At 42.6% G+C, this 20,249-nt stretch overlaps 1 protein-coding gene across 1 annotated transcript; it reads left to right on the top strand.

Moving 5' to 3' along the window:
* Window positions 1–29: 29 nt before the first annotated feature.
* On the top strand, window positions 30–3,778 carry MFAP3 (microfibril associated protein 3). Its single transcript, XM_053462355.1, has 3 exons — window positions 30–152; window positions 1,566–1,998; window positions 2,493–3,778. The coding sequence occupies exons 2-3, from the start codon at window positions 1,701–1,703 to the stop codon at window positions 3,248–3,250; spliced, it is 1,056 nt and encodes a 351-aa protein (XP_053318330.1). The 5' UTR covers window positions 30–152; window positions 1,566–1,700; the 3' UTR covers window positions 3,251–3,778.
* Window positions 3,779–20,249: the final 16,471 nt, after the last annotated feature.

Here is a 20,249-nt window from a genome sequence, read left to right as displayed (position 1 = left end):
GGCGGAAGTGAGAGTTGAGCATTCCCCGTCCCACACCCGCGACCCGGAAGCGGCCTGTCATAACAGAACGCTTCCGGATGTGAGGCGGAGGAGGCTTTGCGGAAGGTAGATGTCCCTGCTGATGAGTGTGTGGATAACTCGGAATACGGTAGGTAACTGCTGGAGGCTTCGGCCATAACGCTTAGAATCTGACGGAAGTTGTGACTCGTTTGGCCCCTGTAGCCTGTCTGTCAGTCGTTGGTCTCGTCTTAGATTCAGGCGCTGAATGCCTATCCCATACGTGTTTAAATCGCCTCACTGTATTAATACCGCTGCTGCTGGTAGGCTGTGCTGTTTATCTACTACCCTTTCTGTAAAGTAAAACTCCCTTACGTTACATCTAAGCCTTTGACCCTCTAGTTTTAGATTATGGCCTCTTGTCCTAACATTTCTCCATCTTCAAAATAAACTTCCTATAAGTTAAATCCCTTTAAGTATTTAAATGTTTCTATCACATCCCCTCTCTCTTCTTTCCTCCAAACTTTACGTAAGAATCCCCATTGTCTATATATATATATCTATATATTATAATGTATATGGGAGGCTTCCCTTACTGGCAGCTGGGCAGGGTGTACCCAGCAGCATTATAGCCCATGGGCACTATAACTAAATAAATAACTATCATTAAAATAATACCGTCTATAGCAAAGATCTCCATTCTACATCTACACAGAACGCTAGTGTTTAATATAATACGATAATACAATTTGTGTGCAAAAATAATGCACAGCAAAAAGTAGTGGGTTTGTGATCTGTCACGTCCAGATCTCCTTCATAATAAGACTATAAACTAACCCTTGTACAGGGCTACAGTTTGGCATCCAGCACTGTTGATAAAGCAGCATTAGAAATCGCTGAGCTTGCGTTATCGAGGGAATCTGGCAATGTCCGGCTCGTGGAGCGCGATCTGCGCGCCTCTCTGTGTCTCGCCGTATGCCGGCCAATGCATTTCATTAAGTGATCATTTATGAATAGCAGAAATTATTTGCATGTAAATGATTGTTTTGATCTTATATATATATATATATATATATATAATCACAACTATTCAAAAGTTTGGGGTCACTGAGCTGTTTTCATGGCGATCCTGGAAATTTCTAGCTGTGCCAGATGAATGCAAAAGGGTCAATTAGGCGATTAAAATTGAATTAGCCAACACAACGTGCCATTGGAACACAGGAGTGATGGGAGTGATAAAGAAGTGATGGGAGTGATAAAGGGCCTCTGTACACCTATGAAGATATTCCATTAAAAATCAATTTCCAGCTACAAAAGTAATTTACAACATCAACTCCGTCTACGCTGTATTTCTGATCCATTTCATGTTATTTTAATGGGGGAAATGTTTGTTTCTTTCAAAAGCAAGGACATTTCTTAGTGACCCCAAACTTTTGAACAATTGTGTGTGTGTATGTATGTATGTGTATATATATATATATATATACTGTATGTGTGTATATGTCAATATACTTATATATACACACAGGCAATGGTACATTGTGACTACATTCTTTTTATGTTCACAGGAGGAAGTATCTACAGAAATGTCTGATGTGAATCCGCATCTTTAGGTTTCCTCATCTGAAGATCTCTTTCACCAATGGATGTTCTTCAGTGGCTCTGCTGACTGAGGTGGAAAGGTTCTCGCTGTAGATGTCCAAATGAAAGCCTCATTTCCCACGCGGTCTCCTCTGGCGCCTCTCCTCCTCTGTTCTGGACTCGCTGTGTACCTCGCCAGCGCACAAACCATTTCTAATGCAACCAGCGCCCACGCACTCAGCCCGCACAATGCGTCTTTTCATGCGCAGCTCCGACTCTCAGCAAATTCGCCCGCACACCACAACCTGATCGCTAAAGAGGGAAGCAGCACGGTTATAGAATGTAACCTCAACACCACCCAAAATGGAGACATCATGTGGTTTAACTCCAAAGGCCGTCCTCTGGGAGAGGTGGAAGGAGGTGAGAAGTGCAATGAGTTCGGGAATGGTTTGCATTATCTTTGACATATAATACCAGCTTTCATCCGGAATGTCAGAGGATACCCTTTGCTTGACAACTATATATGTTGGGCACAAAGTGCAGTCAGATGAGCTTTGAGGTCCTCAAGAGTCTCATCTTTAGATGGTCAAGCACTGGTCCTGGTCAGTTTTGTTTAAGCTACTACGACCAATGGTCTTAGTTAGTCAACTGGCGTATGTTTATGTGAAGAACCTACTTATTTAGTCAACAGCCCACGGTTTTAGAGTTTGGTAGGGATGGAAATGGGTGTTTGTGTGATTATAGTGGGTTTCCTAATTGACTCACCCTTGAAATTGGTACATTTTGAAAATCGAAAATGTTAACGTTATGCATTCCCATTTTTATTCTGTGCCATCATTATAATGACTTGTTTGAATGACGCACAAAGAGTTGCCATGTTTTAATCCAGTTCTTATCTCCTTTGACTCATTCAGGAGGTAAATGGGTGATCTCATCAAGCGGTGCTCTGAACATAACAAGCGTGACGTTTGCCGATCGTGGTAGGTACACCTGTATGTACCCTGTTGGCAATGGCACGTCCTTCTATACAGTTACTCTCAGGGTCACCTTCACCTCTGGAGATATGGGCATCTACTATGTGATTGTCTGCTTGGTGACCTTCACCATCACTCTTATCCTGAACATCACCCGCCTCTGCATGATGAGCAGCCACTTACGAAAGACTGAGAAAGCCATTAATGAATTCTTCAGAACTGAAGGAGCTGAGAAACTTCAAAAAGCTTTTGAGATCGCCAAGCGTATCCCGATTATAACCTCGGCCAAGACTCTAGAACTGGCCAAAGTCACTCAGTTTAAAACCATGGAGTTCGCTCGTTATATAGAAGAGCTGGCCAGGAGCATCCCGCTTCCCCCACTTATCTTCAACTGCAGGGCCTTCATGGAGGAGATGTTTGAGGCCGTGAGGCTAGATGACCCAGACCAGGTTGATAAGGTGAATAGTTTGGGTATCTACACAATCAGCCCACCTCTGCCACGCAGCATATCCCCATCTGGAGACTCTGAAGACAGCTGTATCAATGGGCAGGAGATAGCTGTAAATGTGTCTGTCCACCCACAGTGCGAAACGCAAAGCATCCACACGCATAACTCTCAGGACAGTTATCCCATGGCTGGTCCTGAGGAAGTTGTGGCCATGTTGGATCCAGAGACCACACCAGAAGATCATGTATGAGGTCGATGTCATCCCAAGTCAGAACCCAAGGAGCTTGCACCCAATTCCAAACCCCACTGGCACACAAGTTTATTCAATCTAATATTCTTCACCGTTCATGATGATGGGCTTTGGTGTCTCTTCATAATGCCGGAACTCACCTACAACATACAGGGTTGATATGAGTTTGGGCCTAGTCCATTTCCCCCTTTTTAGCCTCTGAATGTGCCAACAAGCCCTATGCCAGCGTCGCCAATAATATTGTAGTGAACCATGATCGGTCTAAACCGTATTCAGGAATCATATCCCCAAAACTGTAGCCAGGCAGGTAAGTGATGAGCTTTGAAACGCGGCTCACGTTGGAGTAAGACAGGGGCTTGGATGTGTTATTATACATTCAGTGTGCTTTGGGGCAGTTACATTATTAGGTCATCTGGCCAATTTTGCCCATGGGCTAACATTTGCCATTCTGACGCTGTGATGTAGTATTCCAGAATCTTCCAGCATGTGCCATAAAGATGACTCCTGGTAATTAGTAACCCCTTTGTTACCGCAAAGTCGCTAGCCAATAAAATGACGTTCCAAGAAGCAAGAAGCTGTTCAAATCTTGCTCAATACTTATGTTTCTCGATGGTGACCCAAAGCTGTGCTATTGGGGGGGGGGGATGAAACGTTTTCCAAACAGGGACCAAAAATCACTAAGGATTGGTTTATAGACCCAGGTGAAAGTACAGACGATGTTGCAATGTGTTTTGTGTTAGTTCAGCTTATGATTAGGGCATTAACCGCCTCGATCAGCTTATCGTATTTCGCGGACTCCCTGCTATTCCTGCTGCAGCGCATTGTAATCAGTCGATTGACTTTTTAATGTTATTTCTATCTTACTGCATTGTCTGTCACATTTGTTGTTTTTCCTCTCAACAGAGCTAGTGTTTAATTGGAAGGATCTGTTACATTTTGTAGCATAACTTGGGTAACTTTCAACAAATAATCAATCTTCTGGTCTGCCAGCTAATATGTAGGGAAAAAACTGACGTCACACAAATATATATACTGTCCTTCAAAAGTTTGGGGTCACTTAGAAATCTCCTTGTCGTTATCAAAATACCATGAAATAAATCAGTAATACAGCGCAGACGTTGTAAATGACTATTGTAGCTGGAAATGCTTTTTTTAAAGTTTTTATTGAGGAGGTGCATGACATCACATCAATGTATGATGACATACTTCGCTTACAGAACAATCGTCCACATGCTACATATGTGTGCATGCAGAGAGGGTGGCTCCCCAAAACAGCAATGGGAGATAATCATTGAGTCTTACCCTGACCAGTGCTGGATATTCAATGGCAATGAGCGTGAAAAGGATAATAATCACATAGCCGACCAGAATTGAAGAAATGCAATTGTGTGTGTGTGTGTATATATATATAACCTACAACCACAATTCAGCCCTCAAAGGACATCAATGCCAAATAATTAGTCATTCATTATAGTAGAAGCCGCAGAATATATTTCCCACCGGGACTGCCGGATGAGATCATAATTTATAATCAACGGCTGATTTTTAATGGAATCTCTGCATAGCCGTACAGAGGCTCTTTATCACTCCCACCACTCCTGTGTTCCAACGGCACGTTGTGTTCACTAATCCAAGTTTAAGTTCAAAAGGCTAATTGATTGTTAGAAAAAACTTTTCAATTGATGTAATAATTATGTTACATACAGAAAGTTCCTTGTTTCCTGTGAAAGCAGTGACCCCAAACTTTTGAATGATATTGTAAATGTCTGAAAATAGCCTATTGCTTATTTTTTTTTTTTTTTTTTTTTTTTTGCTAGCCTTCGCAAAGCTTACTCTGCGTTGCCATTACGGCGTTCGCACGGACACCAGACACAAATACTATGAATATTTTTAAGGTGCTGTTCCACCAACACTGCTGGCTTTAACACTAAGCACCATTAAAAAAGATCGTCTCTAGTACTGCCGAATGCCCAAATACTTGCCCATAAACCTGCCTCAATCACCGTTTTTGACGGCAACACTTAATTGTCATGTGAGGCAAATGCGAGAACTAATGTTGTTGCCATAGAAACTGCAGAACTGTTTTAAACATTTCAGTGCTCTTTTCATGTGCTAAAACCTTCCGAAGAAAGAGTAAAAAGACAGATCAGCTAAGGGTTAATTGATTACATTTATGGAAAATGCAGTTACGGTAATATTTTTTGTCCAATCTTACATTAGATTTGTGAATATCTGTTAATGGCTTTTGTTATTATCGCCATATAAAGTTATTAGTTAGATACACTGATAGCATATTGCCGGTAGTGTTTAATAGTATTAATATTTGAATAGTACTGTAAAGTGTGCAGTGACATATCATTTCTTCCCGCAATAACTGTTATTCCCTCTATAAAATATGTTTTTAGGAGAAGCATGCGGTCTCGACCTTTCTACCCCCTATGTTGAGGTATAATAATGATCTGTTATAGGGATTATATGCGATAACGTTGTGATCCGTGTACGATATACCGTGATCGTTACTTCTAGCTATGTTGTCTCGTTTAGGCTTGTGTTGTCTTTTAGAATAGCTTGTGTTAAGTATTTGATTAAGTTTGATGCCCAGCCTTTATCATGGCTGTGTAGGCAGCACCCTGATGTCCATGCTAGTTCTGTAATCTTTGGGGCAAATGATTGGGTCCATTCCCCATATTGCACGATTCTTTGAGTTTGTTTGCCACTTTATAACTATTTTGTCCATCAAAAAAAATCCAAAAATCAAATAGTTCCTCGTTCCAGACCTGTCTTAAGGGTGCTGTTCCACTTTGTCTGCTGAATGAACCTTAAGTACCTAAAGGTTCCTTCGTGCTCTTGAATGTCAAAACCTTTCCCAGGAAATAATCACTTAATGGCATAACATTTTCGTGGGAATGCCTAATTGTCATGTGACACAAATCCAGGCACTGGTAGGTTATGAGAGAAACTGAGAAGGCTTTTATAAAAGTCCTGTGTTGGTTTTAGAAGGAAGAACATAACAGCAGATTAACACACTAAAGAGCGTCATTAATATTAAGTGGAACAGCACCTTTAAGAGGCTGTATTCTTCTAAATTAAGCAATATAAACCCAACTTTTTGGAACGGTCTGGCACCCACAAATAATCTTCCCTCTCGTCAAACCTCACTGATTTTCATAGGATGGTAGCAGAGTATAGGTTTATGTTTTTATGTGGTGTGTTTTGTATAATTGAAGTGCCCCAAAATTGGGGTTTGTTAATCAAAAAGTGAGTAGTGGTGAGCTGAACCATTTTAGTGTGTATTCACTAAAGTGTGAGTTTGCGGGACAGGTGAACATTCATCTCCCTAACTTCACCATGCGTTATAAAAACGCCAAACACAGCGAGCCTTCCCTTCAAGAAGGTCCAAGCTTGCCCAGCAGAACACATCATCATTAGAGCTGGCTCTTGGCCGTGTGCGGTCTGGCTCTTGGCCATGTGCGGTGACGTTAATAAGTTCATCTCTCCTTTAAACATCTTAGTGAATACCCCCCCTGATTTTAACTTGCAGTATTAAATATTCGTTATGAAGGACGAGTATCATCCTCCTAGCTGGAAAGACTCACCATGGTTGGTCCTTCATGAATAGACACCAACGGTTGATATGGGTGGCAGCGGACCTCATGTTTTGACATTGACCAGTAACGTTTTCAGGAACCAAAGGAATTCCACAGTGGGCCACTTCTCACCTCATCGTATGTACCAAACGGGGCAAATAGGCACCTCATCCTAATGGGGGTTTCACTTGAATGATATTTAACCCCCATCTCTATTTGCCTCATTCTCTGTTTATTTTTTGGTTTTGTGCTTTCTATGTTCCTGATGTATTTTCCATAAAAGCTAAAAAAAAATCTTTACACTTTCAGATGATTTGGTGAATTTACAAATAGAATGAACTCAAAATGTTGCAGTTTTTAACTAACAGAATGGCAACAAAGTGTTTCATTGTGTGAACGAAATGGGGTGTCTTGTAAATAAGGGGGTGGCAAATGATTCGGTAACATTTTGGGGGACAAGTATTATATTTGGAAAAAGTCACCCTTATCGCTACACATTCCTCCGATGAAGCAAGTATTTTGTAGCCAGCCGTGTAATATTATTGCTAAATGTAGCAGATCTGCAACTTTTCATGGAGTGATTTAATAAAATCTGAAAGTTTTGTCTCATATTGTGTTTTTTTCCATTTTTACTTTTGTTTACCAGCAGAACTATTGCGAAGAGCTTTAAACTTCAGTTATTTGAGTATGAGGTTGTATCTTAGTCTAATGCTGGCATTACATGTTCTTATGTTTTTGCATTGAGATAGACCAGTGCTGATCTCAGGGTCTCACGAGCCACAAACATGCCAGGAATTCAGAACAGGGCAGTATTCCAACCTGATAACGACCCCAAACACACCTCCAAGATGACCCCTGCCTTGCTAAAGAAGCTGAGGGTAAAGGTGATGGACTGGCCAAGCATGTCTCCAGACCTAAACCCTATTGAGCATCTGTGGGGCGTCCTCAAACAGAAGGTGGGGGGACAGCAAGGTCTCTGACATCCACCAGCTCCGTGATGTCGTCATGGAGGAGTGGAAGAGGACTCCAATGGCAACCTGTGAAGCTCTGGTGAACTCCATGCCCAAGAGGGTTAAGGCAGTGCTGGAAAATAATGGTGGCCACACAAAATATTGACACTTTGGTTATATTGACAATATGGTTATTTCCACTTAGGGGTGTACTCACTTTTGTTGCCAAGGTTTAGATATGAATGGCTGTGTGTTGAGTTATTTTGAGGGGACAGCAAATTTACACTGTTATACAGGCTGTGCACTCACTACTTTACATTGTAGCAGAGTGTCAATTCTTTAGTGTTGTCACATTAAAAGATATAATAAAATATTTACAAAAATGTGAGGGTGTACCCACTTTTGTGAGATAGTGTGTGTATATATATATATATATATATATATATATATACACATCTGTGCAAATGCCCCGCCTGCCATTGGCCTACAGTGCCCCATATTCACTAGACTGGATATGCACAGCCACACAGCGTAAGAATAGTCATCGTCCTTCAAGAGATCGGGCCATCTGCTCATCCCCAGTCCGGCCGTGAATGTAATCTATGAGGATCCCAAAAGGTTGTAGCTACGCACTTGTGACACTAGAGGGCGACATTGTAACTTTATAGCCGCATATAAAATATGCATCACAATGCAAGGCAGTAAATTCTGAATATGAGCAGCTGTGGAGGCCACACAACCTGTTTGTTTTCATAAATGACGGAAACACAAATGCAAGAGAAACCATATTGCGTCTAGAAGCGTTTAATTCATGAGATAAACCAGAAAAAATAGCCCGCGACTACTCCTGTAGTTTGATGCCAAAAAACAGCAACGACCACAGACTTGATTAATTTATGCTGTGTACCGGCGTATTTCTAACAAATGTTTAAGATTCACAATCACATTGATTCTTCCTGATTACTTCTTGTCTGTTATTTGTCATTACACAGAAATGGAATAGAGAGATGAGATGTAAGCTAGCAAACAAATTGTGCTATCCCTATAAATACTGTTTCTTGCTTTGTATGTTTGGGGAGTGATTTGTGTGGCTGGCAACAGTGTGTGGTTGAGTGTGGTGTTGTGTGTTATCTGTGTAGCCAAGACAGTTCTGTGTGTCTGACACTGGTTTGTGGTGGAGTGTGATCTGAGTGGCTGAGCGAGGTGCCTATGCTTGAGTGTAGTTTGTGTGGCTGAGGGAGGTTTGTGGCGCAGTACACATACATTCATACACATGCACATTCATACACATACACATTCATACACACGGTAACTGTGAAACTACAGGAAAATCTGTCTCCTTTTCACAGATCTCCTAAAGTAAGCTCTGTCCCATGAAAATCAGAATGGGGGGCAACCCTACCTATGGAGGCAGATCCGGTCCAGTTTCAATTCAATGAGTGGGTTTGGGAGATCTCCCATGTAACTACTGAGGCCTGTGCGTATCCAGTGTTGACTTTCATAGTATCTCTTGAACTTCATGAACATCATATCCTAGGGATCTGCTAAAAGGCCTGGGTATCATTAGAGGTGCCATTCTTCATATCTTAGGAATTAGGAAGTGAGGGCACAAAGGATAAGGGCAGATGTAGTTTGGGGCTTGTGCTACTAGTCCCAAAGCTTCTATCTCTGTTCCATGCAGTGTGGGTCACACAATTTGTCTTTCATTGTGTTTGTATCTCTTTCCCTTCCTTTTTCTCATAGGTGCCAGTAGACCAGAAAATGTCAGCATAGTACCAACAATTGAACTTGTCTCAGTTGTCTGACCCAATGTACCAGAGGGACAGGTGGCAGCCTTGCATGCTTAGTTTCAAAAACCAACCAGGCTCTTTCTAGAGAAGACGTTAACTGGAGATGGACCTTCATCATGCATAGTGAAGCTGAAACACAACTCTCCTGGATGTCCCTCACATTGTAGGCAGGCTTATGGGTGGCATGATGTGGTCTTCTGTGTCACTAACAAACTCTCGGAATTTACACCTTAATCTCAGGGTAATATCAAGGTTACGCAATCCAGAGCTGACTCCGTATTCTATACATTTCCGATCATACGTGAGCCTTCCTTTTACTACCTGTGTGTCATGGTTGATATGCCTACTTGAGTACAGGTGACTCAAATAAGTGTTAGGAAGGTATTAGAGCCATTTGGATAACACATTTGATGAGTGGCTACATAGAATCTCCACTATTAAAGGGTTATTATTTAATGAGTCTCAGGGTCAGCTCATTTTGAAAGTTTGCAGGTATCACCGACCTCTTTCCATTCTTACAAAATGATTTTTATTGATAAAAGCTTTAACGACCCCTTGATCCCTTTTTTGGTTTGAGCTCCTTATTAAAGGTTAATTGGGTGAGCCATATAAATTTTACTCGCTTTCTTATCGTAGATATTCGCTTGGTCTGGAAGTTCAGGAAGTTCCTTTTTGTTGTAATTTATATATGAAGCTGGGAGTTTCTACAGTATTTGACGGAATGGAAAAGAGGCGAGTTGGGGCTACACACAGGGCTGTAGGTAGCACTAATTCCATTAGAAAGGGGATGGAGAGCCGGCATTGCCAAGCTTCACTCCCACCAGATTTACTGTCCTGGAGACGCGTGATAACTGATGTCTCTAGGATAAGCCCAAGGGTTTCCAGGCTTGGCCAAGACTGGGAGAGTGTAGGCTGGAGCCAACCTGCCTCAAACCCTCGCTTTCATTTAATCATTTGGTCCTCCTTGGCAGGTCCTGTCTGGCCATCAGCAGACAGCACCCCATGCTTACCCATACAGTTGCTCCAGGAGCAGATCAGGCTTGCAGTGTGAGGACGCCAGCTGAACACTCACATATCACATCATTTATCAGCCGCTGGCCTTAAAGCCCCAGCACTGCTCACGAGACCCCATACAAACATTTTTCATGTTCTGAACTTGCTGAAACTCGGGTCTTGCTGAGCCTCAGAGTGTATCCAACATCCAGAAGATCGTACCCTAACTCCCTCTAGATTGTAAGCTCATTTGAGCAGGGCTTTCCTTCTTTCCGTATGTCAAATTGTTATTCTATATATTACTTGTTATGTCCGGTCTACCCACTGAACATCCCTACAGAATATGATGGCGCTATATAAAACAATAAATAATAATAATCAGATACTAGGTGTGGATAACCACGCAGTCAGCGGGTCTCCTTAACCGAATGATTATTGCTTCAGCATGAAAGCCAAAAGTTCCAATTGACTAGGACCATTTATTTAAATCAAGGTCTCTCCTCCCACAGTATGTATTCGGCTAAATCATCTACCAGCCCTTTAAAGTATGATAAACGATCGTGATCCGGATCCTTTATTAGGAGAAATGGCTGTTGTCAGAAAAATGTTATGATATAAACATATTAAATTCCATAGGCTTATTGTTATTATGAAAGATGAGCTAAATATACGGTTAACTAATTAAATAAGGCGTGTTATCAAATATATATATATATATATATATATATATATATATACATTTATTTCTCGCTTAAACAGAAAAATAACATTTGATTACGGAGTTTGATGGCACAACCGAAACGCCAATACTTTATGATTTCACTTTAAATTATTTTATAACTGGTGTATGAATGAGATGGTGACATCAGACGCGCATACACTACCTCCAGCAATACCTGCCTACCCGGGAACTCTCCGGGTTTTTGCCCTAATCCTAGGGTGAAGGGGCAGATTCTTGGGGTCCTACAGTCTGAATCTGACTCCTGAACTTTCTATATAAGCTGACCATGAGATTTGTGAAATATTAACCCTTTAATAGCTCTTTGTGATTATTCTATATAGTTGGCTTACCAGATATGTTAAACATGTGCGTGACCCTAAGAATCTGCCCCTTCACCCTAAGATTGGGGCAAAAACCCTGAGACCCAGGGTCAAACCCAGAAAGTTCACCTACTCGGCTGAGTTTATGACATTTCAACTAAATGCGGTGTTAAAAACGTCATTGCCAGTACTTTTAGCAGAAATAATTTGTGCACAATTGTGCCTCATTCATTACCTTTACAGGGACACAAAATCACTATCCAGGCTGTTACCACGGAAACTGAAAATGTTTTTTAAAAAAATTCAGGTTTGTTTTTATGGAAAATGACTAAACGGACAGATCTGCTAAACTGTAAATATGCATCGTGTGTTATAATCGTCTGGCATTCCTGGGCTCTATATTTTGCTCATTCTCATTCATTCGCGCACTCAAAAGGCGACAGTCCCCATAATAACGTAATAGGCCATTCATTCTTTTAATACAAAAAACAGAAGCAACGCTGACAAATATCACGGCTTATAGAGCGGCAGCTGTAATTCTATTTGAAGTGTCATTGTTAGGCTCTCCAGAGCCGTTACACGAGAGATCCACGCAGGAGAGCTTTAATGTTATAATGTATGTGACTTTGCATAAGTGCCATTAGACAATATGAGATCTTTATGTATGGGACATTTATTTAGTGGACTATAAGCATGTTTACATTCACCGAGGTCTCATTAATCGCCTTTACATGCATGTTATGTCATTGTTTGCAGAATATAAGATGCCATTGAGCTAAACGGTGTTTAAATTGACTAAAGTCACTTGAAACAGATGGCTGAGCAAACAGATCTGCAAAGTGAGCAGATCAGCCGGAGTGCCTGCTTTAACGCAACGCGCCTCGGAATGGTAAAAGGGATCCAAAGTGAGGGTTCTGCCGTCAATCCAACCAGGGATATCTGGTTCCTCTTGTTAAGCTGTCGCGGCCAAACCTTTAGCTTTCTGTTTCGGGCCGGGGAAGGATCATTCTCTCTGTTCAATTCACAGGCTCCGGCTTTTGTTCAGTAGGAGCCACTGAAAGCCAAGGAGAATTGCAATTTCATCAAGACAAAGAATAGAGCACTATAGACAACACCGAGTGCCATTATTTGATGTTAAGAGGGCTTGTTCAACCATCCCTACTCCACTTTCACGAAACACCCAATTTATGCCCAATACAACCTTCTTTTGTATAAAAAAGAGTAATAGGAAGGTGCGGGCTTTCAGCCTTTGTCTGTATCTTAAAGGGACAGTAAAGATTAAAGTCCACTGAACAAGGCTCCTGGGAATAAGCGTAGCTAAATGGACAGGGAGCATGTATGTGTGTGGGTGAGTGCATGCTTAGGGGATGTGTGTTTTTGATTGGGGTATGTAAATGTAGGGGCGGGAGTCACTAGGGGATAAAGGGTGCCCTCTGGGTGACCCCGGTCACTGTCATTTTTCCAGAGACAGTCAACAGACTTACCTGCTTCCCTCAGCCACTATGCAAGCAATGGCTTGGTTACAGCTTAACTCTAAAGCAGGCAAGCATCAGCTCAGTTATCTGCCACGAGGAATGATTGAGTCCTGACCAGAGCAGGTTGTATCAACCATACAGCACTTTGTCATGTTCCTAGCTGTTTAATGGCAGCACTTAACTTTATAATGGCCGGGTATGTTTCTGAGGTGGGATTGATCAGTTTTTTAATTTTTTTTTTTATTTGTCCCCTTGCAGCATGGATGCAATAATCCTGTATAATGACAGCCATGTGGGATTGCAAAGTTTTTATTTTAAGTCTAGGGATAAACCAATTTAATGTTATGTGAATGGCTGGGGGATGATTACTCTGCTGCAGGGTCCTATCTTATTTCTCTACATATAGGTGTATTAGTAATCACCCTGCTGCACCTATTTAGATGGAAGATGCACTTCAGTAATATCCATCTTATTTGTACAAGGCCTTTGCTAAGTATCTGAGGGAAAGGATTTGGTACCTCGTGGCATTGTACCAGGAAAGCTGTGCTGTTTGCTCAATGGCAGGAACTCTTGCAAAGTAAAAACTCTCATGTGGGCCTTAGCTAAGCATTGCTAGGCCTTAACGTGCCAAAGCTAGGGGTGGGGGCTAGCCCATTCACTCCTATACAATGGGGAATGGGTTAATGTGATCTTAAAAAGCAAGATTGTAATGGATTACTAACTTGGCTGATATTTAGCAATCCCTCCATTAAATTGGCAAGTGATGGAAAATGTATTGGTCAAAAGACCTTTAAGATTATGAACTGATACTTTCAGTCTAACTCCCACTTTGCAGTGCAGTGATTAGTTTGTCATGTTTTCACGTCTTAGGTTTTGGTGGGAAGATTTGTTTCCTTGCCCTTTATGTACAAATTCATCTAAAGTCTGATCATTGGCACAGCGACGCTAATTCCACTTTACTTTTGCATGGTGCCTCTGCCTCCATTCTATAATCCATTCACTGCATGTTAAGATTGCAGTGCTGTGCCAAAAGCAGTAGTGAGTACGTGGCACCGCTTTATTCTTGGCTTTCCTTAGGATGATTGTGCTTTTCTATTTAAACGTTTTATCATGTTTTCCACATGAAGCTCCTGATACATTTTGCAAAGTAAAACATCACTGCACTTTGGTTTAAATTGCAGATTGTGGTATTATATTCTTCTGTTTAAAAAAAAAAAAAAAAGTTTTTCAATTGTCACTATTTAAGGTGAGCTACTGGTTCTGCCCCCCCCTTTTAACTAGCCACGTGGCTAGTGCTCACCTGTAACAGGGCGGTTTCAGGAGTATTGAGTTACAACATGGCACTCCTTTATGATATTATTTATATTTGGGCAGATGGCCCCATTTATTTGGTTTTCAGAGCTCTTCATTTCATTTTTCATTTTATGGGGGTTGCTGTCTGAGGGGGGTCCACCCCGGATAGCAGTAGCTGTGGTGGCTACCTGCAGGACTCCCTCTTGGCTGGGTGCCTGGGATACAGGTCGTGCAGCTACTGTGCATGGATGATCCGCCAGTAGCTATTTCAAGCTGAGTTAACAAAAAAAAAAAAAAAAAATGCCTTCTGTGGTAAGGCACACTCTGGGCACAAGCTATGGTGGCTTGCGTACAAGGGCTCCCCACGGGCCCTGGTGGAAGTCTGTGATCTGGTTTGCCTGGTGCCATGAATGGATGTGGCCAGGGTTCTGTTTTACATGTCCCTGGTGGTATTGTGTGGAAGGCCTACCCACGGGCTGAGTCCTGGTGGAAGTATGTGATCTGGTTTGCCCAGTGCCACGAGTGGACGGCACTATCCCTTGGTTCGGACTATCCTTGGTGGTACACCATTGTGTGGGAGTTAGCCCTCTGAGGTGGTGCTGACTCAAGTCACAAGCTATGGAGCTTGTTATGGTTTTGCTCCTGGGCCATGTATGATCGGCCAGGAGTTTAGGCCCCAAGGGGTGGGATCATAAGGATCTACTGGACTTGCTTTCACTCTCTGTTTCGTTCTATGGCCCGACATTCACACCCCAAGGAGTGGAATCCTGCGGGATCTATAGAATGCTTGTCCTCGGCTGCCACTTACACCTGGTGTTTTTCTAGGCTAACCAGTCGATCGCTCACCGGTTTTCTCTTGCAAATATTCTATTGTTTTGCTGGTACTTTGTTTGCCTTTTATTCCTGTTCTCTTCGCATGATGTGTATGTACTTGGCTATAGGTGAGGGCCTGGTACTGTACTTAAAGTCAGGAGGACATCACTACGTTGATGGGTAACTATAGGTACACCATATTTTCCATGTTATTGCTTCAATGGGGCTCAGGTTGGCATTTGTATGCTTGACCAATTTTCTCTATACTTTTTCATTTTTCTGGGCTTAACCTGGTATCTATCTCTAAAATTGCATACGTCACCTTAAGTCAAATATGCAAAAAAAGGACAAATTAATAAATTAGATAAATAAATAAATTATTAGTTGACTATGACCTCACCTTGGTTTTCCACATACGGGGGTTCATTTATATATAAAATCCATTTTTCCATGTAATGGAAATTTGTTAATCGTGTGCTAATTGCCAAGACCATTTCTAGCTCATATTGAAATCAAACCTTCATGTTCCCAGCGTGTTTACTGGTTTTTAATACAGATCTTTTAGTATGCATACTGCACAACCTTAACCAGAGAATCCATTGGGGCGGGAGGTGGTACTTATTGCATGTGCCTTCCCCCCCGCCTCATAACTACAGTCACAACTTAATATCTGCATCAGTTATAAAGTGAAGTTCTTTCAGGGAAACTACCTGTGGTGCAGTGTGCCATTTAGGGCAGCTAGGTGATGCCTGTCTACTTGTATCGGGGTCCGCACAGTCTAAGGTTTGCATTCTGTGCGGCTGGATATTTTACCAACAGATAAGAGCCGATTCCATTCAGCCAATGCTATTACAAAGAAGTTTACTCATTACATTTTCATTATACTGGTTGGTTATTAGCATTCTGCCCAAAACTGTATTGAAACATATTCCTTTGGCCTTCACCTATAGCCTTGGTAGCCCCCTAATACTTTCATGGAAGGATATCTTCTCCCCAAGCTAGTAGGGGGCCCGCTTCTGGTACATCAGGACGGGTCCTAATTGTCGCATTTTCAATTTGTGGGTGTCTTTCGGAAATTGCTTTTGGGGGCATTCCTTCCGTATTGGGGCAGCCACGGAGGCTACCTGGGTGGGTTTGCCCGATTCCTCGGTGCAGCGTGTTGAGCGTTGGTGCTCGGGGCGTTTTAGGTCTTACATTCGTTTGGATATGTCTGCTTAATGTTTTCTGTTTTGTAGGTACGGTTCTTCCTCAAGTTTGGCTCATCGGAGACTCATTCGTCTTCTGGGCTAGGGAGTGGACGGGGTTCGCACGAATGGGGCACAGTTGGGGTTCTCCCCTCTGGGGGTTGAGGTGCGGCGGTTTGGGAAGCGGGGGATGCGGTGGGTTCATCTCCTTTCCAAACTTATCCAGGCTGTTAGGTTCCCTGTCAGTTCTAGTGATTCACCTCGGGGGGAATGATCTAGGGGTGGTCCCGGTTAGCTCCTTAGGGGATATGATTCTTAGGGATTTGTCTAGGATTCTGGTGTTATTCCCGGAGGTTCAGCTGGTGTGGTCCGAGGTGGTGTCTCAGAATTTCTGGTGTCAGGCGACTAGCCAGCTGGCGCTGGAGCGGTTGCAGGTTAAGTTGAATCTTTGGGTATCTAAGTTTGGTGTTAGTGTTAACGGTGTGCCAGTTGGGCACAGGGTGTTTGAGAGGGACGCCGCTAATTTGTTTTGAAGCATTGGTGTTCGTCTCAATGATATTGGTTTAGATATTTTGAAATTGGCACTGCAGGAAGCGATCGGTCAGGCCATGGCTTTTGTTGGTGGGGGCCCCCGCTGATTTAAGGGGTTAAACAGCGGGGTTTGTGGCGGTTTGTGTGTCCTTGCCGGTCTGGTTTTGGTAAGTGATGGAGTTTGGATGCTGGTGTGAAGGAAGGCTCAATCCTCCCCTAACCTCTGGTGTTTTTTATTGGACGTGCCCACCGAGCTTATGGTCGGCTGGTGGTTAGCATTAGTTCTGGGACAGCGGAAGTTAGCTGTCAATGTTATTGGACGTGCCCACCGAGCTTATGGTCGGCTGGTGGTTAGCATTAGTTCTGGGACAGCGGAAGTTAGCTGTCAATGTTATTGGACGTGCCCACCGAGCTTATGGTCGGCTGGTGGTTAGCATTAGTTGTGGGACAGCGGAAGGTAGCTGTCATTTTTGTTTGGACGAGGGGGGAGGTGAGTACCTGTGGTCTGGATTGTACAGTGGTGAGCGGCCGGCAAGGACGGGGTTAATTCAGTTCCTGTGTTGGCTATGTTTGAATGTATTATGTGTTATGTATATTTGTATATTTGTATTTAGTATTTATTGTGTGGTTTATTGTGTATTTATGTTTATTGGTTTATGGTGTTTAGGCCAACACAGTGTTTGTGGTTATTCTTAATAAAATATGCTGTGGCCTGTTTTATCCAACTTCAGTCTCTGTGTCGTTAATTGGTGGGGTTTAGGTGGTAGTTGGTTTGTGATGCACGGTACACACTACCCACATACAAGGCTCCTGGGAATAAGCGTAGCTAAATGGACAGGGAGCATGTATGTGTGTGGGTGAGTGCATGCTTAGGGGATGTGTGTTTTTGATTGGGGTATGTAAATGTAGGGGCGGGAGTCACTAGGGGATAAAGGGTGCCCTCTGGGTGACCCCGGTCACTGTCATTTTTCCAGAGACAGTCAACAGACTTACCTGCTTCCCACCCTCCCTCCCTATTTTTTGTGTACTAACTTTCTTTCTTTTGTCACAGCTGGCGGTTTGTGTGTCCTTGCCGGTCTGGTTTTGGTAAGTGATGGAGTTTGGATGCTGGTGTGAAGGAAGGCTCAATCCTCCCCTAACCTCTGGTGTTTTTTATTGGACGTGCCCACCGAGCTTATGGTCGGCTGGTGGTTAGCATTAGTTCTGGGACAGCGGAAGTTAGCTGTCAATGTTATTGGACGTGCCCACCGAGCTTATGGTCGGCTGGTGGTTAGCATTAGTTGTGGGACAGCGGAAGGTAGCTGTCATTTTTGTTTGGACGAGGGGGGAGGTGAGTACCTGTGGTCTGGATTGTACAGTGGTGAGCGGCCGGCAAGGACGGGGTTAATTCAGTTCCTGTGTTGGCTATGTTTGAATGTATTATGTGTTATGTATATTTGTATATTTGTATTTAGTATTTATTGTGTGGTTTATTGTGTATTTATGTTTATTGGTTTATGGTGTTTAGGCCAACACAGTGTTTGTGGTTATTCTTAATAAAATATGCTGTGGCCTGTTTTATCCAACTTCAGTCTCTGTGTCGTTAATTGGTGGGGTTTAGGTGGTAGTTGGTTTGTGATGCACGGTACACACTACCCACATACATGTCCAATGTGGCCTTATTCAGAATATCTGACGGGAACACTTAATTGTCAAGTAACATAAACAGAGGCGCTGATAGGTTGTTGCCATAGGAACTGGAAAAAAAAGCTTCTTAGATATGGAAGGGTTCCTTGTCCCCTTGTGCACCGACGTTCGTCGTTATTATGAAGGACTCCCCTGCTGCCACCTAGGGGGCCGAATACATACCTCCCAACCATCCCATTATTTACGAGATAGTCCCAACTTCTGGACACGGTCCAGCCTCTGATATCCCCTGACCGGCCCAAGAAGCTGTAAAATCAATGAAGATTGGGGCTCTTCCCATGTGGCAACCTCGCTACGCTCTGAAGCCGAGCACCTTGAGGTGGCTTTTTGGATAATGTAATCCCGTTCCACCCCTGCCTTCCCGAACCCACTCTCACCACCTCCAGCCACCCCCTTCCTGACAAAGGTGTCCCGTTTGGTCCCCTGAAATGTTGGGGGGTATGCTAATTTGGCAATTCTTTTAATTTTATTCTTTAACTACTTTCATGACAGCCATAGTGATAGTAATTACATAGTTACCACTAACAGAGAACAAAGTGTTCTCCCACCTACTCTGCTGAAATGAACGCTTTAATAAATTAATGCAGGATTAGAAACATTTTAGCTCAGCCGAATGCCCAGACCTCACCGATAAATAATTATTTCATCATGTCAAATATTACCTACGTTCTACGTTTTCAGGGAATGCTTAATTGTCATGTGATGCCAAAGCAGGCACTAATAACTTTTTATAGTATTTTAAATGCTTATAGGTCCTTTTATGTGGTTAAACTTTAAAAGGATCATATTAGTTGGTTAAGGGCTTGAGTAAGTGTTTATCTTTGGCGTTCTCCTAGGCCTAACCCAGGGCAGCGGCACCACCGCCTCCTTTGCGTCACCATCCTTAATGCTGGGATATGACATCATAATTTACACGGGACGAAGTAAGCTATGCAGTCTGTGCCAACTTGGCATGGTCCTCTATAGTCTTAATGGGCTGTTTGGGGAGATCAGTGATGTCACATTGAACTGGCCCATTGAACAGTGGAACTACCTGACCGTCCAAAAAGGCAATAGTCCCCCTGTCATGCAGCAGAGGGGCTGTTGCCCCCTGGACCTGTATGCTAATGATTGGGAGTGACGTGTAAAAATTCCAAAGTAAAATGTTTTCTTGGCCACCCAAAAATGTCCCCATCTGCCACCTGCTAAGCTCGACGTCTTGGCACTCAAAGCAAAAAAACGTAGCAGCGAATCACCGCATTTCCACTTAATCTATACGGACTGGTGAAATGGAGTATCAGCTCCCAGCGGGCTTCAGTGTAACAGGGAATTGAAGAGAACGAATCCACAATGTGTCCCTTCTGTCCGTGTGCAGCCTTCTGTCTGATCCGATGTATAAACTCAATGATATTCTGTTACGCACAATATATATATATTTATATGTATGCATTGGCTGATATTCCCTCCATATGCTAAAAAGTAATAATTTAAATTATTTAAATAATTTCACACCTTTTTTGATGTAATTTTCCAAAAATCATCACACATTAACAAACAATTAACACGGAGCGGTCGCCTTCAAAGCTTTTAGCATAATTACATTTATTATAGCTTGCTATTGCTCGTAAATTTTCATCTAAACAATTGTTTTGGCAATATTTAGTTTCAAATTAAGAA

Source organism: Spea bombifrons, chromosome 4, assembly GCF_027358695.1.
Source record: "Spea bombifrons isolate aSpeBom1 chromosome 4, aSpeBom1.2.pri, whole genome shotgun sequence".
NCBI lineage: Eukaryota > Metazoa > Chordata > Amphibia > Anura > Pelobatidae > Spea > Spea bombifrons.
The sequence above is the reverse complement of the archived record's forward strand: the minus strand, read 5'-3'. Positions and strand labels throughout refer to the sequence as shown.